The sequence below is a fragment of the Sceloporus occidentalis genome, unplaced genomic scaffold, assembly GCF_023333645.1.
Source record: "Sceloporus occidentalis isolate IW3139 unplaced genomic scaffold, rSceOcc1.0.p SCAF_1, whole genome shotgun sequence".
In the NCBI taxonomy this organism is placed as follows: Eukaryota; Metazoa; Chordata; class Lepidosauria; order Squamata; family Phrynosomatidae; genus Sceloporus; species Sceloporus occidentalis.
The window spans coordinates 184,529,439-184,554,785 of NW_028316981.1; the positions used below are offsets into that span (position 1 = coordinate 184,529,439).

The 25,347-nt window shown below is 42.4% G+C and overlaps 1 protein-coding gene across 1 annotated transcript; it reads left to right on the forward strand.

Annotated features, from left to right (window-relative positions):
• The first annotated feature begins 549 nt into the window (after positions 1 to 549).
• ICAM4 (intercellular adhesion molecule 4 (Landsteiner-Wiener blood group)) lies at positions 550 to 24,059 on the forward strand. The gene is made up of 8 exons (XM_089535240.1): positions 550 to 667; positions 4,492 to 4,560; positions 8,262 to 8,607; positions 11,495 to 11,555; positions 12,811 to 13,177; positions 16,829 to 17,098; positions 17,666 to 17,983; positions 21,568 to 24,059. The coding sequence occupies exons 1-8, from the start codon at positions 577 to 579 to the stop codon at positions 21,678 to 21,680; spliced, it is 1,635 nt and encodes a 544-aa protein (XP_089391366.1). The 5' UTR covers positions 550 to 576; the 3' UTR covers positions 21,681 to 24,059.
• Positions 24,060 to 25,347: the final 1,288 nt, after the last annotated feature.

A 25,347-nucleotide genomic window follows, 5' to 3' on the forward strand; every position in this document is an offset into this window, starting at 1 on the left:
CTAAAGACATTCTGCTTTCCTCTTCATTGTCTATGTTGGCTGAGGCACCTGGGAGATGTAGTTTAATAACATCTGGAGAATCACATCATTCTCACCCCTTTTATTAAATGTGCCCAAGAATGCAGCCTTGATTACATGCTGAATTCTTCCACTGAAATAAATGACACTTAGGAAGCATTTACACTGTAGAAATAATGCAGCCTGACACTTTAAGTGCTTTAGTCCCATCCTATGGAATCCTGGGGTTTGAAGCTTTACAAGGTCTTTAACTATCTCTGCCAAATAGTGCTGGTCCCTCACCAAACTACAAATCCTAAGATCCTGTCAGATGGAGCCATGGCAGTTAAGGTGGTATCAAATGGCATTATTTCTACAGTGTAGATGCACCCACAGACTTGCTTAACTTTGGTTGGGTCATGCCTGCAATTTTTGCGGGTGGAAAAAATCCCTCCCCAAGCGTTGTCTGTGTAGAAACCCAACCTAATGGCTTATCTCCCCCAGCAGATATAGTATACTATCCACCCTGCACCACCAGCAGAAACGTGCTTGTCCTTCAACCCATAGAAGATCAGCCTCATGAATGCCAGCTACACTGAACTGAACTCAATTCGCCTTGTTTGGATGCCTTTTTTCCTTCTGGCCACGCTCATTATCATTATTACTTCAGGTAAGTGATCCACACATCACCTTGTTGTCATTTTGTGATCAGTGTGTAAGGGAGAATGCATGAACCCTGTACATGAAGCTAAATTGAATTGCCAGAGGTAGCTTGCATAATCTTCTTCTTGTTGTTGTTGTTGTTGCTGTTATTGTCTGTCTCCAAATCATTTTTTACTTATGGCAACCCTAAGGTCAAGCTATCATAAGGTTTTCTTGGCAGGTTTCTTCAGAAGGGGTTTGTCATGGCCATCCCCTGAGGCTGAGAGAGAGTGACTGGGCCAAGGTCACTCAGTGGGTTCCCATGGCTGAGCCAGGGTTCGAATCCTGGTCTGCACAGTCAAAGTCCAGCACTCTTACCACTAGGCCACGCTGTGCCATGGGTGATCTAGGAGCAGTCTATACCAGATTGGGTGATCTATACAAATATTATTATATTATTTTAGCATTTTATTGTGTTGTGTTTTATCATTCATTTTTATTGCATATGATTTAATATACTGCCCTTTGTTGAAAAAGGCATTATAATCATCATCATCATCATCAGTCATTCTTTCTCAATTTAACTTACCTCACAAGGATGTTGTGAGGATAAAAAGGGATATTCACATATACATGGTCCTGAATTTTGTACAGAAAGCCAGCCTGGAATAGTGGTTTTGAGTGTTTGACTTTGACTCTAGAGACCAGAGTTTGATTCCCAGCCTGGCCATGAAACCCACTAGATGACCTTGGGCAAGTCACATGCTCTCAGCCTCAGGGGAGGCAATGGCAAACCTCCTCTGAACGAACCTTGCCAAGAAAACCCCATGATAGGTTCGCCTTAGGTTCGCCTTAGGATCGTCATAAGTAAAAAGTGACATGAAGGCACACAGCAACAACAGGAGTTTTGTACAAGAAGGAGAAGGGATAAATATACAGTAAGTGAGTTGAAATGACTAAAGAAATTTATAATATTTGCTATTAATAATAATAATAAAAATATTTTTTATTTATACCCCGCTCTTCAGCCAAGGCTATCAGAGCGGCTTACAATTCGTAAATTTTTTAAAGCACAAAATAACATTAGCATTCTTATATGCCTACTTCACCTCCTTTACCAGGCTGCAGAACCCAGTGTTAAAATGTAAAATCAATGGGAGAAACGTTTTAAAAGCAAGCAAAAACCAAAAAAGAGGAGAAAAGAATTATATCCAAGTATTTAAATATATATATATTACACTCTATTCTTCTCCTGATAGGGAATTCAAAGCAGTTTCACTGTCTAAGGAATACAGATCAACAACAAAAGGTATCAAAGAGCAAAAATACACATTAATGACACGAGTATCGGTAGCAGCGATATGAAATATAGCACAAAAAAGAAGCAGCAGTAAAACCATGAACATTTTTTTTTTAAAAAAAATCCTGTCAAAGGGAAAAGTTTTCAGTGTTGGATGAAAAAATACCAGAGTGGGAGGAAGACAGCCTGACCGACCTTCACAGGGAAGGTGTTCCAGAGCTACACCTGGATAAGATAAATCCAATGGTGTGATTCAGCACAAGGTAGTTCCATAAATACCTGGCGTGCTAGTTTTACTTGCAATGTGCATGAGTGTGTGTGATGTTGTTATTCTTGTGTGCCTTCAAGTTGTTTCCAACTTATGGTGACCCTAAGGCAACTCTATCACAGGGTTTTCTTGGCATGTTTCTTCAGAGTGGGTTTGCCTTTGCTTGTCTCTGAGGCTGAGAGAGTGTGACTAGCCCAAGGCCACTCAGTGGGTTTTAACGGCTGAGCCGGGATTCTAAACCTGGTCTTCAGAGTCCTAGTCCAACACTCAAACCACAGCACCACACAGGCTGTTTATCGTGTGTGTTATACTCTCCAACATCTCACAGATAAAACTGGGACATGTTTACCTATGCAGCATCAGAATGTTGTCAAGATAGCAGATGTTACTAATAAGAAAGAAAAAAAAGCAGAGGCTTTCAGTCCTTTGTTCTCCCCTCCTGCTGAATTGAGTGCAAACTACCTTTGCACTTTGAACTCAGTTTGAAGTAACTGAAGTAAACTGAGGACAAAGTGGAAGAAGGGAAGAGAAACTGGGACATTTCAAAAGTAGCTGGAAAAGTGGGATGATGGGGGATTTATTAGAACTGTTCCTGGAAGATCAGAACAGTTAGTGGGCATGGTTTGTGTAAAAGTGGGGGTGCTGAAGCAAGGACAGACTTGTTTCCATACTTATTTGTCAGGACCAGAGTTTGGAAAGTTATTTGCCTGGGGTACAGTTCCCATAATTAGTGTGCTGGGTTGGGGACTTTGGAAATTATAACTCTGGAAGTTATAATTCCCAAATCAGCTTTTCCAAGCCATGGTCTTGACTCCACACTATGAAGCGCCAGCACCCCACACTTAGGGACCCAAATTATATGGAGTTGGACAGGTGCATCAGGCAGCAGATTTTGAGTGTCATGAAGGGGCAACAAATTGTTAGTTATAAATCATGAGTCTCAGCCTTCTTGTTATTGTCGTTTTACTGCCAGGAAGGGGGGAGCACTTGGTGGTGTTTTCTCCCACACATGCCGGAATTACTTGGCTACTTTTATCACCATAAGGGTGATGAAGGGGGCACCAATTGCTGTTCCAACTCAGAACAGAAACAAATAATATTCTTGTGGTAAGTCCCTGGAGAATAAGACCTGTAGTAAAAAGTTGCAGTTTATCTAGGAAAAGCCATATCAATTCACTCTCAAGGAGCTTAAAATTAATAGTGTGGATACATCTTTAAAACTACCATGGCCTTCCAGGTTTTATTATTTCACAGCTCCCAGGAAGGCAGCAAATGAACCTATTGTCTTCCCTATTCAATTTTCCTTCAGTCCCCAGATTTCTAACATTGAAGAAAGTGAGACAATGAAAATTCTTCATCTCTGCTGGATTCTCATTCCAATGGTCTATTTCCCTGTCTCTTTTCTTTACATGATTACACTGTCTTTCTAAAAGCACAACTGAAGTTTGGCCACCAAACCCTTGAAATTTGGGTGCCAAAGAAAATTTCACTTGGGGACCACAATTCTTTTTTGGGGGGCAGTGTCCTCAGCAGCTAAAAAGACCAATGCGATTCTAGGCTGCATCAATAGAAGTATAGTGTCTAGAATAGATCCAGGGAAGTAATAATGCCACTCTATTCTGCTTTGGTCAGGCCTCACCTGGAACAATACTGCGTCCAGTTCTGTGCACCACAGTTCAAAAATGTATCTTACTGCTGCTGAATTCAATTTCAACTTGGGATACCAGCTCTGCAAATTGGCCAGCTGAACTAGGATTCTAGCTAGATTTTATCCGGGATGCAGCCTCCCAAACCCCCCTCCCCTGTGGCATCAGGAGCAATAATCCATGTGATAAAATCCAGATGTATCCTGAATTCCAATTGAATTCAGCAGCACAAAAGATGGTTTTTTTTAGCTGTGCGCTAAGCTCCTCGGTCTACTTCCTCAGATGGATGGAGTGAACTGGTGCCCAGGAAGGAACTTTATAACCAGACCATATAAATAGTAACAGAATTGCAAAACCTGTGGCAATAGTGATGTGGTGACAAAAATGCTTCTCTAAAGCATAAAATACAACCTTGGATTTGTCGTTTATTGGGGCAGCTACTACAGTAATTAAATGGGTTGTTTTGTAAGTTAAAACCTTGCTTCTGTTTTTACCATGGTTTTTAATAATATTGTTATTAAAATTATTTTGTAACTTTTGAAAATTTTGATTTTAATTTATTCTTGTTTAAAATTTCTGGGAGAAAGGTGGGGCAAACAGTCAATAAATTATTAAATCTAAATCCTTCCTTTTTCCAGTCATGATGAGACCCTTGCAGCTCTGCATTGTTTTTCTGGGATGCATTGTGTTCTTTCCAACTGTTGCAAGTAAGTGTCCTGACATGTATACTATGCTTAATTCCAATTCAAAGTGCTGGTGCTGTTCTTCAAGACTCTTCACAGTATGGGGCTTTGGTTGTTGATGGATTGCCTCTTTCCCATATTTAATTATCTGACTCTAAGGTTGCTGCCACACTGCAGAAATAAAGCAGTTTGACACCACTTTAATGGTCATGGCTCTACCCTATGGAATCCTGGGATTTGTAGTTTTCTGTGGCACCAGAGCGCATGGACAGAAAAGGCTAAACATCTGAGCACACTACCAGTCCCAGAATTCCATAGCATGGAACCATGGCAGTTAAAATGCTGTCAAATTGCATTAATTCTCCAGTGTAGATACAGGCCGAGATCTTCATCTCTACACCAGGATGATGACGTGTGTTTACTCCACATGACATTGAAGCACTTTGGATCTGTTTCAGTTGTAAAAGTGTAGGGGGCAGTCATGAAAGTGTCCCTTTTGCCAAGCTGGAAAAATCCATTTGGCAAAAGGGATGGTTTTACCATGGTCTCCAAACAAAAGTGTTTTGGCAGCATGTGGAGACAGAAAGATAAACATGTTTTTTGAATACAATAAGGCTCTTAGTCCAATGCTCAAACTGCTATATTATGGTGGCTCAAAAATGAAAAGGTAGAAGTAATTATGATGAAGGGGTGCAGAGTCACATTTCAGAAATGACAACTAGCTTAAAACAAGATGAGAAACAAGGGACTTTACTAATGTCACAAGCAGCGGTGTAATGGAGCCAGAACATGCAGGAGGGAAGCTCTAAGACATTTCAATTGGCTGAAACTGACATCATATATCACTCTCCTTGGATTTGTCTTTTCCCTCTCAGCTTATTTGCAATCCCCAGAGTTTCTGAAGGAGAGATGGATTCTCCCAGCTATAACAGTCATCCCTGTTGTAGGCTCAACCACTAGAAAGAGGTCTTGCTCTACTGCTAATCTACTTCCATCAATAAGTCGCCTTCAGGGAGTGTCTCAAAGCCAAACTGTTATCACAAGCAGCAGGGAGCAATGTCACATGGGTAGAAGCAACACATTTCTCTAACAGACTGTGAGGAGATGTAGTACAGAAATAATACATTCTTATTCTCTGGTGTCATCAAATGGAACAATGTGCAAATGCACCAAAAGTGGTTGTTTTGCAGTCTGTGTCCAGATTTTCCACTAAGAAAAGTATGTGTAGTTTGGTGGATTTCCAAGGAACTCAAGACATCCTATGTGGAATAATCCAATTTTTTTTCCTTGCCATGAACCTGTGAAGTAGGTTAGGCCAAAAGAAAGTGACAGGAAGAGAGCTTTAGGGCTAAGCTCTATTCTTTGTATGACAATATGTGCACCGTTCCTGGAGATCAGTAAAACATTTCTCTCAGTTCATGTTTGAACAGAATTTTTACACCTTACAGACATGACTTCATTTGTGATCAGAAATCCATACATTTTTCAGTTTGCAGCCGAATATATATGTACACCTAAATGTGCGTGTCTGAAAATTGTGTATGAAAAAAAGGCACACATATTGAAAATGCATGTAAACATTTTTTCAGTCTTTTTGTGATTTGGGGGATTTGATGAGGACTGGAAGTACATTGGAGGTGTAAGGCTTAAATCAGGCATTTGCATCCTGTTTTAATCCAGTTTTGCCATTTGGGGCCAAAACAAAAACAAACAAACAAAAAACCGCAAAAAACTCTGCCTGAAAATCGGCACAGATTTTTAAAAGAAATCCATTTCTGGGAAGGTTGAGCACCACATAGTGTAGTGCAGGGCCCAAAGGGCCACATGCTGCCCACAAACAGCACTTTGCTCAGCCCTAATTTAACCAATGGAAGGAAAAAATATGCATTTTAAAATATACAGATTGAGTCTCCCTTATCCAGAATTCCAAAATCCGAAATATTCCAAAGTTCCAAGCTGCCAACATGAATGGCTGAGATAGTGACACTTTTGCTTTCTGATAGTTCAGTGTACACAAACTTTGTTTCATGCACAAAATCATTAAAAATATTGAGTATAAAATTACCTTTAGGCTATGTGTATAAGGTCTATATGAAACATAAATTAATTGCATGTTTAGACTTGGGTCCCATCTCCAAGATATCTCATTATGTATATGCAAATATTCTAAAATCCAAAATCTGCTCCACCACCATTCATGGGTCAGAACAGCAATGAGCAGTATTTCCAGATCTACTAACATACTGGTATCCACTTTTGCCTCATTTAAAAGATGCACAAACTGAATCAATATTGAACCCAGGAATTTATTTTGAGTACCAGCACTGAAGTGCATGTTGCCTTGGGTTCCATTTTGAAAGAAAAATGGAACAGAAATAATAATTTAAAAGAATTTGAGCCTACAGTCCTTCCTCCCTCAAAAACACTCCCAGTTAGACTCCTGGCTTCTCCAAGCTTTCTCAGTTTCAGCAAGATAGCGGGCCCTTCACATTTACTTGCGTTAAAAGTGCTGGACCCCTGTGAAAGTGGAAAAACTGCAAATAACAAAAACACTAATTTTTTTTAACCTGGGAGACAACCTATCTAGGAATCTCTAGGTACCCCAGCACATCTCTATGGTCAACATCTGCCAAAAGTTGACCATAGCATTGTGCTACAAATGCCTAAAGAAGTGTTCTCTCTAGGAACCTCTAGGTCCTCCAGCACAACTTCTGGCTGACGTTGACCATAGAGTCATGTTGGAGGAACTAGAGATTCCTAGAGAAAGCATATTAATCAAATCCAGGAATAATCAAATACACAAAAGTCAAAGCCACAAATGTGGAGGACCAACTGTATAATTTATACAGGTATGTGTCTTTTAAAAGAACGAGATCAACAATTATTGTTAAATAACTATTTGTGAGAAATCCTTGCTGTTATATAGCAAATCACCAGAGATCTGCCTTCAGCCTACCCTCCACCTGAACCCCACTTGGATCTGGAGAAACTAAGGACCAGGTCCTTTGGTTCCTCCTGTCCTCACTGCTGCAAAATGAATGGATACTGTGAACTCAGGAATAAATCAGTTTTAAATTCCAGCACTTCTGGTAAACAAGGGATTGTGGTTCAGCCCTGGAGAAGGGAGAGAAAAGGAGTGATGAAGTCTTGCCTTTTCCAATAAGTTCAGACAAATACAAATTGTTGCATTTTTTCCTAGCATGTGTATTGTTTCTCAGTAATAATTTTGGCCACCTTGCTCACATTTCTGTGAAAGGAAAGGAAAACTTATCGTAGATGTGGTGTACTCACTGAATGCACACCTGAAATGTTAAAATATGAATATACATGAATATGTGAATGAATATGTACACTAAGCAAACAAAATAATTTTATTTTTATTCATATAAAATAAATCTACATCCAGTTGGAAGTCAAGCAAAGGGGCCACAACATCTGGATATAGATGTAAAGGCGATCACAAGGTTAAAAAGTTTGAAAACCACTGATTTAAAGTGTGATTCCAATTGGATAAAAGAAGATAGATCTTAACAAACGTATTTATTTTCCTGGGAAGTGTAGTTTACCTCCTTACCTGCTGTATTCCCACTTCCTACCTTTCCCTCAAGTCCAATCTATCTTTCCTTTTCTCTCCTATTTCTTCCAATATCATTTTATGCTGGAATTTTATATCCCCTTTTATGATTGACTGTGTTTTTAAATGAATCACAACCTTTCTTTTTCAGGAACTGAGAAGAACTTTGTAAGAATTCGGCCAGAAAAGCCCGTGGTGGAATTTGGTGGCTCCGTTGTGTTGAACTGTAGTTCAAACTGTCAAGATATTGGTATTGAGACAACTTTAAAGTGGGTCTTCCTGGTAGGAAATGAGACTACTGAGATAAAATGGAAAGCCTTCAACCTCACCAGTGTTGACAAGTGGACAGTCACCCTGTTGTGCTTTGCCCGCTGTGCCACTGGGGCTGCAAAACCTCACCATGTAAACTTCACAGTCTACCATAAGTCATGTGTCAGTCAGAAGAATCATTCAGGGAAGGCTGACATTGCAGGGTGCTGCTCATCTTTAAAGAAAGGGCAATGAGTGGAACAAGGGAAGGATACTTCTTTGTGGTCTCTGTCACTCACAAAAACAGGTTACCTTGAGCCTGCACAGTGTCTCTTTTGGAACCATCTATACCATTCTGAAGAGTAGCCCTGCTCACTTCTTGCTGACACTGACAGTTCATTTTTGTCTGTCACTGCAGCTGTTTTGTTTTAAATAAATTTTTATAATACAAGCACAAACCTTAAAGCAGTGCTAATATTAACAAATACCAGCAAGTAAACAGATGTTAAATTTGAATCCGTATTTACATTTTACATCTTCCCATTGTTGCTTACATAACTTCCCATCTAGGCTTGTCAGTGGCTCCATGTAACATTTTGTTCTTCCAAATATTTCCCCCTTTTCCATTACTGTTCTCTCTACTTAAATTACTTTCCCTTTTGTTTTAAATCTCTTTGCTGTTTATTTGTTTTTTATTTATTTTAATTCATTATTTTTTCCCCTGAGTTTCTTTCTGGTTTTTCTCTTTTTCATCAGCCTACTAATCTTTCATCATACGTGTGTGTGTGTGTGTGTGTGTGTGTGTCCATTTTTCATTCCAGAATGATAGAACTGTTTTCCATTCTTTATCTATCTTCTTTCTAGATTTGTCTCTAAGCCAAGCATATCTACAAGTTTGATTTTCTATTAATCTGTCTGTGGTGGATCTTGGGATTTTCACTTTTGAGCACATAAGATTCTTGCTGCTGTGATCATATAGAGGATTATTGTGCAGATTCTTTTCCCCAGTTTTTTCTATGCCATCTGTCATATTCAATAAATACAGTACTGGTTGGAACAGAGGTTCTTTACAAATTATTTTTGTGATCAAATTGCGAATGTGTCTCCAATTTTGTTTGTTTTTTGCTACTGAGCATGTCTATCACATATGATGGAAGAATCCCACACTTTCAGCATATTTCCAGCACATATTTTTTCCTGGCCACTGCAACTGTTTTGAGAAGAATCATATTCATGTTCATTGATGAACAGGTTCTTTGGATTCATACTTCATTGGTGTTGGGTTTGGAGCCAAACTAGCTCTCTGGGCAACTTGGTCTCGCTGGTCTTTCAAAAAGTGTCACCTGCAGAACCAAAATCCTGGGACAAAGAGCCAGGAGACAGAGCTCCCTTTTGCATGTCGCTTGTGGTGTGAAAGCACAGGGTAGGAAGCAACTACATGAGATTCACCCAGGTTGCTTCTGAGCATTCTTTTCATGAGTATCTAGTCTCTACTGAGTGTGTAGTGTCTAGTTACTACTAATAACTAGTTACTACTAGGTACTAGTGACAAGTTACTACTGAAAACCAATGTAGTGAAGAGTTGGCTCCTGATGGGGAGATTCTAGAATCGTTTTCTGCAGATTTTTCAGGCTATGTGACCGCATTCTAGAAGAATTTACTCATGATGTTTCACCTGCACCTGTGGTTAGCATGTTTGGAGGGTGGTGGCATGGAAGTATGTGGGGTATATATACACTTGTGTGACTCTTGGTTGGGGGGAAGGGATTTACATGTTAATCCATATGTTGGTCTGTTATCGAATGGCAAGTCCTCAGGGTGGGAGGACATGCAAGGTGGATGTATGTCTATTTAATTAGCAATACATTGTCTGTGGGGAAAACCCCTGGCCCTAGGTGGTTCATTTGCATGAACCGAGTCTTGATTTTGGTGTTCTTCAGGACTGGTAGCTATACTTTGTTTATTTTCAGTGTTTCTTCTTTCCTGTTGATGTCCAGGTGTTTCTGGATTTCAATGGCCTCTCTATGCATTCTGACTTGGTAGTTGTTGGAATGGTGCAGAATTTCAGTGTTTTCAAATAGCATTCTATGGCCAGGTTTGTTTATGACATGTTCTGCTACTACTGATTTTTCTGGCTGGCTCAGTCCACAGCATCTCTTGCGTTCTTTGATTCGTATTTGGATGCTGCATTTCATGGTCCTTATGTAAACCTGTTCATAGCTGCACAGTATGTGGTAAACTCCTGTGGCAGAGAGAAGGTCTCTCCTGTCCTTCAATGAACACAGCATTTGATGGATTTTCTTGGTAGGTTTGTAGATCATTTGGAGGTTGTGTTTCCTCATCATTTTCCCTATTCTAGCTGTCACTCCTTTGATTTATGGTAAAAATACCTCCCCTTTAGGCGGTTGTTTGTCTTCACTCCTGTGGTTTTTTCTGCGTCTGGCAGCACTTCTGATGTCTGAGCTGGAGTAACCGTTAGCCATAGAGCCCAGTCTTAGGTGCTTCAATTCATCTTCCAGGAAGTGGGTTTCACAGATCCTTTTTGCACAGTCTACCAATCTTTTTATTGTGCTAGATTCTAGAATTCTAGACTCTTCACCTGTTATATGAGTGATGTTTTCACCATCACTGGTCCAGCTATCTGTAACCTCAAAGGCTCTACAGGCTTTACCTTTGCCCCATCACTGATGTCAACACCAATCCCGGTCCTATTAATGTTCAACGTCAAGATCTGCCTCTGATATGTCATCTTCCTATGGTAGATATTGTGGGGCACCTTGGGTCCCTTTTTGGAAGAAAGGTGGCATAAATATCAAATGATGATAGATAGATAGATAGATAGATAGATAGATAGATAGATAGATAGAGATATTGTCAACACAGATGGTACCAGTGCTCACATCATGGAGATAGTTATGGCTGGAGGTATCAAGGCCAGCACAGGGTCAGACATTCCTGGTTGTTCTCATTTGACACATCCTATTTGGGTTCCCAGAGTTCTTTGACATGTGATGGCTGTGTGTGGCTGACAATATACTTACTACTATAAGAATGATGCTTACCTGGGACATCAGACACACATGATACCATACCAAGTGTAAGGGACAGGTATCCATCCTTGCTTTGGTCCAGCAGGGTACAAGGGGAGATGAGCATGTCTCCTGAGAGGACACCTCTACTACTCAACATGAACCAGGTTTGTCTAAGACTGTACCCATCCAAGATATTATGAAGAGCATGGGCAAGGCTCATCCTTCTGCTCCTGCCATCTCAGTTTCTGATAGAACCACTGCAGCAGAACAAGCCACGCAGGCTCTAACAAAAACTGCTACATCTGCTTCAGGTTCAGACTCAGATTCCATGATTGTTCCTACCAGGAAATAACTGCCTATTCTGTAGGGCACTATGGAGCCTTCTTCTCCTACTTAGCATACGTAGATACTTGTGATTGAAGAATTTTGATGTGAATTAATATTTCTTTTTGTGGTGGGAATTTCTTTTGTACTTCCTCTTTCTTTCTCATTTCCTCCATTAGTCTTTTTGGGTGGTCTGTATCCCGCCACTCTTGCCCTTCTTTTAAGAAGAGAGAACATGCAGAGGAGGAGGAAGAAGGGTAAATGCTCATCCTGCAAGGCTCCTCCACTACCCTGTTTTCTCCTGAGGAGAGGGCCAGGCAGAGGATGAGGAGGATGGAATTAATATTAATTAATTAATATTGAATTAAAATGTATCTGCAGCCTGAAGAAGTTTAGCCTGGTTTAATTTTGGCCCCTACCTATGGCCAAGTTGTGCAGGTCTGCTCTAGAGAGCGTCAGGCAGAGATCTTTTCCACCATAGCTTCCTGGGATCCAGTAATTCAATGGTCTGGTTTCATTATTCATTCTTTAGAGAAGCCCACCCTGATATTTATTCCCCCCACTCCATTTTTCAGCATCTGTTTTCTCTAGGGGTTTGAAGTCCAATATTAATTTGACGTGCTGATATTTGATTTCAGTTTCCCATTTTAAACACTGTACAGTCTTATTGTAGATGAAATAGTTTTAGTTGCTTTTGGCAGTTTATTGAAAGCCATTTGGTAGCTGTTGTTACATACCTTGAAATCAATTAATTGTTTGCAACCCTCTGATAGGTTTTTTGGGGGGTTGGGGATAAGATTTGTTCAGGGGAAATTGCCATAGACTTCATCTTAAACTGAGAGAGTGTGACTTGCCCAGGGTTACCAAATGGGTTTCCATGCAGCAGGTTTTCAAACCCTGACTTCCCAGTATCCTAATCCAACACTGAAACTACTATCCCACACTTACTCTGTAAACCATTGCAAATTTTCATTGCAAATGGAGGGGGAAAACTGAGGTAAGGGGCTGGTTGGAGACAGCAGAGGCCTCGTTCACATTGTGTGGATGTATGTGTCATCCAATTTCCCTAGATTTAACAGTAAAGCTTGATTCCAGGGCCGTAAAATATTTTGTGGAACATTTGCCCTGTTCTTTTCTGTTCCAGGAGCTCCTGAGCATGTAATTCTGGATCCAGTGCCAAAGATGGAGGTTGGCAAGGAGTACAACTTGATATGCCGGGTTCCCAGTGTGGCCCCCATCCAGAACCTCACTGTGACCTTATTCAAAGGGGGGAAAGAGCTTCAGGTGAAAACATTTGAGAATTTTACTGACCCACAAGCCAGAGAGGTTGTGGTGACCCATGGCATAACTGTACAAAAAGAAGACCATGGGGAGAAAGTCATCTGCCAGGCAACTCTGGATCTGCGACCAGAAGGGCCACTCTTTGAAAAGACATCTCACAGTGAATCACTAACACTTGCTGGTGAGTTTACATTCACTGACTTGGGTCCTTTAAGACAGGGGTGGACAAAATGCACCACTCCATTGTGTTTTGTGGCCCTTGGCCTCTCCAAACTCCTCAGACCACTCTTTTTCTGAAAAAATAAATAAATAAAGATGAATTGTTTGTCTTAGGAGAATCACTAGTGTTTTTGTAATGAGTAGATCTGGGGAGATTGGATGATGCAATACCAAATCAAAGTTCCTGATCAAATCTCTCTGTGGCAATTTAACCCTGATGAAATTCACATTATCATTTGTATCATTTTAAAATGGAGCCGCCATTTCAATTGTTCTTGGGTTTTTAAAACTATCAATCAAATGATGCTCATCTATGTCACACTCTTTGGGGAAATGTCAAGCAAATCATTCACACCTTTGTCATACTGATGACATGAGTGTTTAAAGATGCTGTCTACTGTGGCCATGTAATAGCATGTAATAGCAAATATGTAATACTGTGGCCATGTAATAGCAAATATGTGCACAAACTATCAGATTTTATTTAAAAAAACAAAACACAGCCTAATGATGTTCCCAGGAGAACCCCTCTCTGGCTTTGGTGAGCTCTGGACTAGGAATGAGACATCGGGGCAGATAAGGGGATTGATGGGCAGAAAAGAAGAAAAGCTGGGCTGTGCTTTAAAGAGACCACTTTCCAAAGCGTGGGAAGTTTGAATCCACTGCATTTCTGCTTTTTTCACTCCCGCAACCAAGTGCTGAGATGGAAAAAGAATAGTGCTTGGCTGGCAGGGAGAGAACAAAGGCGTGGGCATGATATGCCCCCTGCACATGGGATTGGCAGTAAGTTCCTTTTGGCGGCACCTCAATAAAACCTGGTGTTTTGGAAAACAAATGGGGAAATTCCAGTTCCTGAAAGAAATGGGTTTAGGGGATTTGCCACAGTGCCCTCCTTGAATTCAGGGCAAAACCGGCACAAGTGTGACTGACTCCCTTTTAAACCACTTTGCAACACAATTTATAATATAGTGTGAATGCAGGGTTGCCATAATTGGCTGCCATCAAACTGGGACTAATTCATTCATTAATTAATTTTAAAAATTAATTTTTAAAAAAAAATGCAGGGAGGCCCAGGCTGAAGCGCTGAGCGTTGTGCTGCTTCCTGGGCCTCCACCAGCCCCGGGGAGGCCCAGGTGGCTGTGCAACACTCAGTGCTTCAACCTGGGCCTCTTCCAACTACGGGGAAGGCCCAGGCCTAAGCGCCAAGCGCGCCACCATCTCTAAGGTATCCTCGGGGCTAGCGGATGCCGCACAACGCTCGGTGCTTTGGCCTGGGCCTCCTCCAGCCACGGGGAAGCCCAGGCCGATTCGCCGAGCACACCGCTGCCTCTGAGGTTTCCCCGGGGCTGGCGGAGGCCGCACAATGCTCGGCGCTTCGGCCTGGGCCTCCTCCAGCCGCAGGGAGGCCCAGGCCAAAGTGCCGAGCGCACCGCCACCTCCGAGGCCTCTCCAGGGCTGGCGGACACCACGCAACGCTTGGTGCTTCGGCCTGGGCCTCCTCCAGCCGAAGCATCAAGCACACCGCCATCTCCGAGTCCTCCCCAGGGCTGGCGGAGGCTGCTCAATGGTCTGCGCTTTGGCCTGGGCCTCCTCCAGCCGCAGGGAGGCCCAGGCCAAAGTGCCAAGCGCACCGCCACCTCCGAGGCCTCTCCAGGGCTGGCGGACACCACGCAACGCTTGGTGCTTCGGCCTGGGCCTCCTCCAGCCGAAGCATCAAGCACACCGCCATCTCCGAGTCCTCCCCAGGGCTGGCGGAGGCTGCTCAATGGTCTGCGCTTTGGCCTGGGCCTCCTCCAGCCGCAGGGAAGCCCAGGCCGATGCACCGAGCACACCGCTGCCTCTGAGGTTTCCCCGGGGCTGGCAGAGGCCGCACAATGCTCGGCACTTCGGCCTGGGCCTCCTCCAGCCGCAGGGAGGCCCAGGCTGAAGTGCCTAGCACACCGCCACCTCCAAGGCCTCTCCAGGGCTGGCGGACGCCACGCAACGCTCGGCGCTTCGGCCTGGGCCTCCTCCAGCTGTGGGAAGGCCCAGGCCAAATGCTAAGCCCAGCTTGGTGGCGAGGGCTTCTGAGAGGCGGAGGATGCTCCTCTGCCTCTGGAGAAGGCCTTGTCTGGCCTGGGAACTGAGGAAGAGCAGGACGGGACCATGCCCACCTCCCAGAAAGAGGGATAGTCCCGCCAGTTCCCGGGATTTGGCAAGCCTATGTGAATGGCCCCAAGGAATGGCAATCCACTTTTGAATCAGTTGTATGACACATTTGAACTATCAAAAATGCCCTTCTTTCAAGGTGGAAAATGGACTTCAAGCTGCCAAAATGGGGAATGAGCTCCCAACCACTTCCTTTTGTTTTGTAAGGGAGGGGAATTCTTAGCATTCTTATGGCGCAGGTGTGTATGTGTGTACCAGTGTAGAAAGGGAGGCTCCAGAGCCACCACTGTTGCCCATTCCTGCTTTAATGGAGTGCCACAAGACAGAAGCCATACATTAATTTAACCTCTACTGATGAGCATCAATCTAGTCACAGATTTTGATGGCAAAGGTTTTTTTTCAAACTCAAGAAGTGAAAGATCTCCTTGCACTAGATTCAAATCCGCCAATATAGCTCTTCAAAGAGACTCTTTAGTTTTTTGTTTTCCATTCATGATGCAAATACTTCATTTGATTAATGAAATGTTGTTGTAATTGGAAGAGACCCTCTGTATTCCCAAGAAAGCATACAAAAACAAAGAAACATGCACACAAAACTTAGAGCTGATGAGACGCTCATTTGGCTCTTGCGTGATTTTGTTCAAAACTTATTTCTATTTGAGCCAATGCAGAGAGGACAGTAAGTGTACAGAAACCCTGAAACATCAACATCAGCTTTCCAAACAGGACCACAAATTGTGTTGTCATTGGAGTTTATCAAATGGGAGGAATTTCTCTTAAATTTGAATGAAAGGAAAGTGAGGCCAGAACGCATTCACTTAAAGTCACTAGTTTCACGCAATTATATGAATACGCATTGCATTCGAACTGCCTCCCCATTGCCCGAATTTGCATGTGGCAGTCTATCACACAATAACGTGAAACCCCATGATTGCGTTCGGACTGACTTCCCATTGCCCGAATTTGCATGTAGTGGGTTATCACGCAATAACATTAAACCCCATGATTGTGTTCAGATTGCCATCAGATTATACTTCCAATTCCCCTTGTCTGATAAACTTCATTGTGCGCCTTCAGGTCATTTCAGTCTTCTGTCTATCATGGGGTTTCTTTGCAAAGATTTATTCTTTGCTCTGAGACTGAGAGAGTGTGACTTTCTCAGTGTCAGCCAGTGAGTTTCTCTGGCTGAGCGGGGATGTGAACCCTGGTGGAGCCACTGTACAACACTCAAAGCACTACACCACTCAAATGTTGGTATGCCACTTTCTCCCTATTTGCCCACCTTCATATTCCTGCATTGGCCATTTGTGGCACATCATGGTTATTTGAAAGAAGAAAAAAAGAATCTCTCTTATAATTTAGAAAAGCTTCTTAGGCTAGTTGCCTGGCAGCCATTCTTACCATAGGTGAGTGGCTGGTGGCAAGTTTAGTGCAATAACTGAGCCTATGGTTTCTGTCATTCCAGGCACTTCTGAAGAGGTATTTGAGGTAACCCTTTCTCCACAGATGGTTGCTGTGAAGCAGGGAGTTTCTGTCTGGCTAAACTGCAGCTTCACCTGCAAATCCACCCCCAAAGTGAGGCTGGAGACAAGCCTTCGGAAGGGAAGAGTATTACAGGGACCTGGCTGGGTGTCCACTCAGCTACAGAATATCACAGAGCAGGCATCACTTGCTCACTGCTTCTGCACATGTGAAGGAAAAAGCAAAAAGGCAACAGCCACAATACTAACATATGGTGAGTGACTCCTAAGAGTGTGCATATGGGGGGGGGAAGCACCTATTGAGGAATTTTGGGGAGCTTACAACCTTCAGTACAAGCCCCACCACATCACACAGACACAGGGTAAAGCAGCCAGGGTAGTAAGTATACCTGCCTCCTCAAACCTCCTCAGAAAATTAATGGCTGTAAAGATGCAAGAAGATGTAATGGAGGATGTGGTGCTGCTGACTTATAGCTCACTCTAAGGCCTTGTCGGCACATGCCATGATGACGCATGCCGGGCACAGCGCCCAAACGGCACAGTGTGGAACAGGCATTATCATGATGCGCTCGTGCGCCTATGGTGCCCCTTTTAGGATGAAACAAAAAAGCCCCTTTTCTGGGCTTCTTTTTGCTAACTCTGGAGGCTGCAGCATGTGGTTACCATGGCCTGAATCTGGGGCAAACAGGGGTGGTGTCCCACCGCCCATCTGTACAGCCCCGAAGTCTCCTTGATTCTCTGGAATGGAAGCTGTCATTCAGTCACCCCAGTTACCTTTGTAATTTTTGTTTGAAAAAACCCTGTAATCTCATGTCTTCCAGAGCAGATGGACATTTTGCTCCAGAAATCTTCACCCAGTCATAGTCTTCACCAGGCCTACAACCTGACATGCCGTGTTATAAGGATAACACCAGTTCATAATCTCACTGTGACTTTGCTGAAAGGGACCGAGAAGGTGCATTCCTGGAGACTCCAGAACATCACAAGGCCTGGACCTCAGAGCTTTAACGTCACTCATGTCATTGCCCTTCGGCCACATGACCATGGACAAGAAGCTGTTTGCCATGTGACCTTGAATCACAATGCACATGAGGAGGCCCTCATTGCTACTTCCTCCAAATTGGAACTCAAGACCCCAGGTGAGTTTGTAGGCCCAATGTGTGCTTTTAGAGCAGCATTTTGAGTTCATTTTTAAAAAAATCTGACTTCATGTCCCACCCCACCCTCTTGTTCAAAGAGGACTTTCAACATTTAAAATGTTTTTACCACTTTGGGATGTAGAACCCTATTTTCCTTACAGCTAAGGAAATAATTCTCTTTCGCGATTTCTTAACCTCCATATACCCATGTTTGCCACAGATAATTTAACTGGAGTTTGGAAAGTCATGTTAGGGATTCTGGGATCTATAGTCTGAAAAGTTAACTGCTCCAAGCTCTACAATTGCCTATCATTGGTTCTTTTCTCCTGTACGTATTATTTTATCCAAGTGACATTAATACAGCCAACAATGTTCAATAGTGAAATAATTGCGCAAGGCTCAAATGTAGGCTGCTACTTAAATTTAATGATGAGAAAGTTTGTTATGTCTAATAATGCCAGCTCAGATTGATAACATCACTCCACAGTCTCAAACACAGATCAGTTGCTGGCAAGTGTTAGCCGAGGTCCTTTAAACCGGAGATGCGAGTGGCTCGTAGTAAGAACTGCTCTTTGCAGAGTGTGTGCTGGCACTGACCTTACTGTGATCTTAAAGACCACTGTGATCTTCAAGATTTTTAAAGTGTTTAGGGTCAAGAGTTCCATCAAGAAAAGTCATGACAATTGTTTCTTTTTAAAAAACAAAAAGAGACACCAGGACTTAGAACTGTGTGGGAGTCATGGCATCTGTGCAGGAAATCTCACCCCACAATTCCGTAGGAGGAACAGGCTGCATTTGGGGAATATGCACTAAAATGTGTCAGCATGTAGTTCTTATTTATAGTTCTAGCTAGACCACTGGCTGTGCCCATTTTTCAGGGCACTCCATTCCATTCTCATTTCCTCTTTACTTACTGCTCCCTGTCTCCGAATAGACTGGTATCATTCTGCACCCACAAAGCATGCACAGTCTTAATTTGGATGTTTGGGACCCCAAACTCCCAAGATTTATTATTGAAGGCTGGCATTCATTAGGCTGTTGCAGTGTTGTAAGCAAGGCGTACATTCAACTTTGTAACTGTTTGGTATTCATAGCCATGATTGTGGTACCATTGCCACAACCACAAATGCTCCCAGGCAGCCATACAGAGCAAAGAAGTTCTGCAGTATTTATATGCAGGTTGCTGAAGGGTGACACATCCAACTTCCTCCCACAACTAAGTGACAACATAATGAGGAATTGAGGCAGGACCCACTGCTTCTGCTTATTGTACCACTGTTTACTGCCAGGAGGGGGCTGGACATGTCAATAGCCCTTATCAGATGAGTCTGGAACTGGGGGTCTTCAGCACTGGGCGGTTCGAATTCACGTTATTTCGCACAATACCATCATACCAGCATTCGAATGGCCCAATCCGAACTCACGTGAATGCGCGAGATGCCGAACTGAATGCGTACTGGCTCCTCTTTTTGGAGCGTGTTGGCCAGTGCGCTGATAAGGGGATTGGCAATATCCTGGATTGGGGCTCTGTTCGATCTCAGTGCGAATGGCTCTGGTGTGACTACCCAATCCTGAATTCCATCGCAAGACCCCCAGATTCCAATTTTAACTTCCGGTGGGTCTTTCCTCTTGCCGGTTCCAGGGAAGCGGGGGGGGGGGGGCGGTTCCAGCGGCCTCCTCCTCCTCCTCCCGGCTTGGGAGCCAGCATAAGCTGCATCCCAAGAAGGGAAGAGGCGCGGGGGGCCGCTGGAATCGTGGTTCCGGCAGCCTCCTCCTCCTCCTCCCGGCTTGGGAGCCAGCATAGGCTGCATCCCAAGAAGGGAAGAGGCGCGGGGGCCGCTGGAACGGCGGCGATCGCCGCGATTCTAGCAGCCCCGCGCCTGTTCCCTTCTTGGGATGCAGCTTATGCTGGCTCCCAAGCCGGGAGGAGGAGGAGGAAAAAAGCATCCCCATTTACTTAGATGGCCATCCAGCCTCTTTGACAGCCGCTGGAACTGGTCCTCCCCCCCCCTCAGAATACATATTCACACACTCACACACACACACGTACAACCGGGCATTGCTAATTTGTTGCAAGGGAAGGTCATGGTAACGTTAAAACCAAGCAGGAATGTAGAGAGGAAACAGAGAGGAATGTAGAGAGGGCACGTTGTATCGCGATTGTTAATGTGCATGAGCTGGCTCTCCAGCTGTTTACCGGGCTGTCATGACGTGACCTCCCCTTTCACCCCGGAAGCGTTTAAGGTCGCAACCCATGCAGGGCACCACTGAGCATGTGCGAGGGGGCCGATACGAATCGGCCAATCCTCATGTTGAGCACCGGTGTGACAAAACATTCTGCACTGAATGCACTTCGCGCGAATGCGTATTGGCCAATTTGAATCATGCCAATTCGGAGGGGCTCCCAGGTATGATGGTATTGTGCGAAATAACGTGAATTCGAACCGCCCAGTGCTGAAGACCCCCAGTTCCAGACTCATCTGATAAGGGCTATTCTTTGATGCTTCACTCATAATCAGGGCTGAATGAGTGAAGCTTTTTCTCTACCATTCATTTGTATATTGTCTTTGTTTATTTCTTTACCATTATTTATAAGCCCTATGTGTGTGTGTCCGTGTGTGTGTGTATGTTTGGCTTACAACAACCGTTAAGCATAAATTACAAGATGACACATCAAATTAGTATGTAATAGCTTGAACTCTATTGGTTTGTCCCCCACTAGAGGAGACCCACATATGATGAATGGTGAATCAATGCATAAGTACATTCAACTGATTCAGTGGCTCTACTCTAGATTGAATGGGCTTGAATGGGCTGCATGCTGTTAGTGCATTACGACAGCATGATTCCAATTTATGTCATCATAACTAATTTTTTGTTGTGGAGATGAGAATTCTGTTCCAATCAGAGAATAACCAAAATCCTGCCAAGAAACTCTGCTTTTCAGCATGGCCCTTCTTAGCATGTTCATTTCCAGCAGAGAGCAGAGGCAGGGATGGAGAAGCATCCAGCTATTTTCCTATGGCTGGAAAGACAGCAGCAGGCATTCTCTGAGATTTGTTGGGAGTCCTCTGGAGATGCCTAAGGATTATGGCATTTCTGTGCATCTAGCTGTAGGAACACAGTCGGATGTTTCTTTGTAGCTTTTTCTGTTCCCTACTGGCCATGATAGCAGACAAAAGGGTTTTGTTTTTGTTTTTAAAAAAAGACGGAGATGCTGTGTATCATAATTACACATGTGCAATACATATCCCCATACAGGATCTCAGTTTAGGACTTAGGCCAACATCTGTGTTATCTAGAAGTGTTGGATACATGATAGCCTGAATTACATCAGGAAGATCTGCAAGAATAAGTCTTCCACATGCTCCTAAAAAGTCAGAGAAGATTTTATTTCTAATACCAGGTTTTGAAATGTAAAGTGTGCCCTGGTGAATCCAGTCCAGCCATGAATATATATTTTGCTTATTAATGTTATAGAAAACTTCAACCTAGCTCAGGGACATGATGATGAGGGCTGTTAGTGGCTGTCTTTAGATATTTTGCAAGCTACCTCTTTGTGATTTTCTGTTTCTCACTTTCAGAAACCTATAGGGGTGTGATTGTGGCCACTTCTGCTATAGGCACACTAGCCACTATGCTCGTGGGCATTGTCATCTACTCTCTAGTTGCAGCACATGGATCCCCACAGCTGTAAGAGCCCAGCTTGAGCCGAACAAGACAAAGAAGGACAGAATGATTCTGAAGATAAAAGAGTTGGATAACATTTGCGTAACGACAACAGACAAGACCAGAGCTCCTTCTTTATGAACATTTTGTACATAAGCAGTGAGTCATGATTTGTGAAACTACTGTCGATCACTTTGTATCTAGTAAAATGCCATGGGTTTAAAAATAATGACAGTGATAATTAAAAGTGAAGTCAGGCCTGGTTTTCAGTCCCATGCCTATGGAAGCTGGGGGTCAGAAAAGTGACCCCCCCCTTTTTGGCCTCAAGATTGCTGTACCACCACCATATGGTGTGACTTGCGTTATTCTTCCAAGTCTTCACAGTGGCGACATGCGCCATTAAACTTCATGATGTATCTAGCTGGGCTTCTCATAAGAATCAAAACCTAGTATGTTTTAGAGGAGTGACAAATCACACATCACAAATGAAGTATTACCTTCTTTAGGGAAAAATGACAACCTACTTTGATGTAGAGCCCCCTGAGTTCAGTGGGACTTACTGTCAGTTAGATCTGCATACTGCTGAGGGGGTGAGGGCAAGACTGTAAAGTAAGCTCCATCAATGGGACTTTTTCTTCAATAAGTATGCCTTAAAAACAAGCTTTACAATCAGCCCGTACAACAAACAAATATCTATATCTACCTATATCTATCTACATAAATTACAACTCTTATTATTACATCATTACAACACCCGCCCAACTAATATAGCCCCTCCAGCACCTTCAATCTTTTTAAAATAGTTAACCTAATATGTAATGCCTTTTAAACTATTTTGCAGGTTGCATTATCACCATGTTTTAGCATTCCAGAAACAGGTGCCATTTTGGCCAAATTAAGTGCATTTGGCCAGTTTTCAGGTGAAAATTCAATCCCAAATTGGTGTGAAATTCTTTTAAAACATTTTTTATTTGAATAGGTGCTTTGAGGGGCTGTATTTTGGAGTCCCTGTGATGCACTTTGCCTGAGTGTAGGATTACATACCCTGAATATAACATCAGATGTAGAACTACATCTTCTACTGACATAGCAAATAGAGTTACCAATAGACTAAGTCCCTTTGATACCAGAAAGGGAGATTTGCTGAAAAGGATTTGTTCTTGTGTACCATCAAGTTGTCTCTGATTTATGGTGACCCCAAGGCAAACCTATCATGACATTTTCTTGGGAAGATTTATTCAGAGGAGGTTTCCTCTGAGGTTAAGAGCATGTGACTTCCGAAAATCACCCATTGGGTTTCCATGGTCAAACAGGGATTTGAATCCTGGTCACTTTTTTTACCCACTTCCCCTCTTTTTCAGTGACAGTTGAATATCTTTTCTTTTTCTCAGTTTTTCACAGTACAAGACTGTAAAGTAAGCTCCGTTAAGTTCAATGGGACGGTCTCTTCAATAAGTATGCCTTAAAAAACAAGCTTTACAATCAGCCAGTGCAACAAACAAATATCTATATCTACCTACATCTATCTATATAAAATACAGCTCTTACAGTAGCTCAGCACACCAGACAACATTAACATCAACTCTGTAGGTTGCAATCTCTGTTTTCACTTTCAAATAAATATAACAATAACAACGCAGATTGCAATGACTGATTCATAATCTTTTGTAGACCATCACTCAGCTGTGCCCAGAATCTGCCCACTTTGGGATGGTCTAACCACATATGATTAAAACTTCCCATGGCTTTGTACCCATTCCAACAACTTAATAATAAATTTGGATTTATTAATTGTAACTTCTCTTGGGTCAAATGCCATTTCTGGGCAATTTCAAAAGAACATTCTTTACTACTACTACTACTACTAATAATAATAATAATAATAAAAATAATAATTCCTTAATGTGGGCTGAGATCATTCTATTAGGTTGAGCAGACCACAACTTACTCTATTAATTGTCCTTAAGAATTATTGAAATATCTACTTCCCAGGCTGCATTAACTCCATGTCTGTCTTTTAAGTTGATTAAACTTTTGTTTATATTGCCTTCTAAATGTTTTGTAGAGCTATCAGAGGAGGATTGTTGTAATCCCTTTGATTCCTTTGCGAAAAAGCGGAATATAAATAAATACTACCACTATTATTATTATTATTTCAAACTTTATTAGGGATTTGGGAGGGCTTTTGGTTATGTATATGTTGTTTGTAAATGTTACCACCTTGTAGCAATATGTTAACTTTCTCTCAGGTTAGTGTTATTTTGCAAATGGATCATGTTTTATTTTTGTAATGCTTTATTTGTTTTATGGCTTTATTTGCTTTTAATTGTTATTACTAGCTGCTCTGAAAATGCCTGCTGTCTGATGGATGGGATATAAAATCTATAAAATAAATCTTTAAAAATTCTCTGTGAGCTGCTTTGGGTCTGACTATAGGGGAAAGGTGGCATATAAATAATTTAAATTAAATAAAAATACTGTGAAAAATACAGTGAAAACACAATACTATGCAGTCTCTGCAGAAATGTATATCCCCCCCCCCCAAAAAAAAAAAAACATGAAAGCAGAAAGAAAGGATAGGAAAGACTATGGTTTTCGGAGACATTTAGCCTTCTCTGTAGAGAGCTCTGGTGCCACAATAAACTACAGTTTCCAAGATCCATTAGCACCGAACAAGGACAGTTAAAGTGATCTCAAACTGAATTATTTCTGCAGTGTGTTTTGGACCATAGATAAATCCAGTTATTCAGAGGATCTACTCTAGTTGGTACTACTAAGAGGATTCAGGTTTACATTTCTTTTAGAGAAGAGAACGGGAAGGAATATATATATTTGGATTTCAGAGTCATCCTTGGGCATGGCATTGGATTAAAGAAACTAGCAACAAAACCCCTGCTGTGCTATTTGTCTTGCTGCCTTGATGCAGTGGATGGTTTGGGCTATCCATAACTGTCCATGCTAAAAGAGAGCAAGCCTATATTTATCCAGAAGGTCACACTAGGATACAATCAACCTTCTGTATCCATGGATTCTGCATCTGTGAATTCAACCATCCATGGTTTGATAATATGTATTTTTTTAAATATCCAAAAAGAAAACTTTGATTTTGCCATTTTATTTAGGTGACACCATTTTATTATGCCACTGTATATAATGGGGTTTGAGTGTCCATGGATTTTGGTATCCATGAGGGGCCATGGAACCAAACCTCAGTGAACACCAAGGGTCCACTATATAACTACCCATACCACCATGATATTCTTTATAAGCAGACATTGTAAAAGACTAGTGTTAAACCCAGTGGCTGGTAAAAGTTCTGAAGTGCGTATGCTCACCATGACTGTCCCCACAGCCTAGTCTCCTCCAAGAAGGGTCAAAAAGTTCACACAGGTGTGATGCTCCATATCAGCAAAACAGTTTTAGCAGTTTTCATCTCCACCAGGAATTTATACACACACACACACACACACACACACACACACACACACACACACACACAGAAGTCAGGCTAAAGCATTTTAATTGCCTGTTTAAGGTCAAGCCATTTGAGGTGGGAGGAGATGCAGCCTCTGGAACAACTTCCATGGCCTAGTGTCAGGAAACTCACTGAAGTTTCAGGAAACATCATTGAAACATGCTAGAAAATATCTTATCTGTTACTAAAGAACAACAGCAACATGCCATCTCTATTCGAA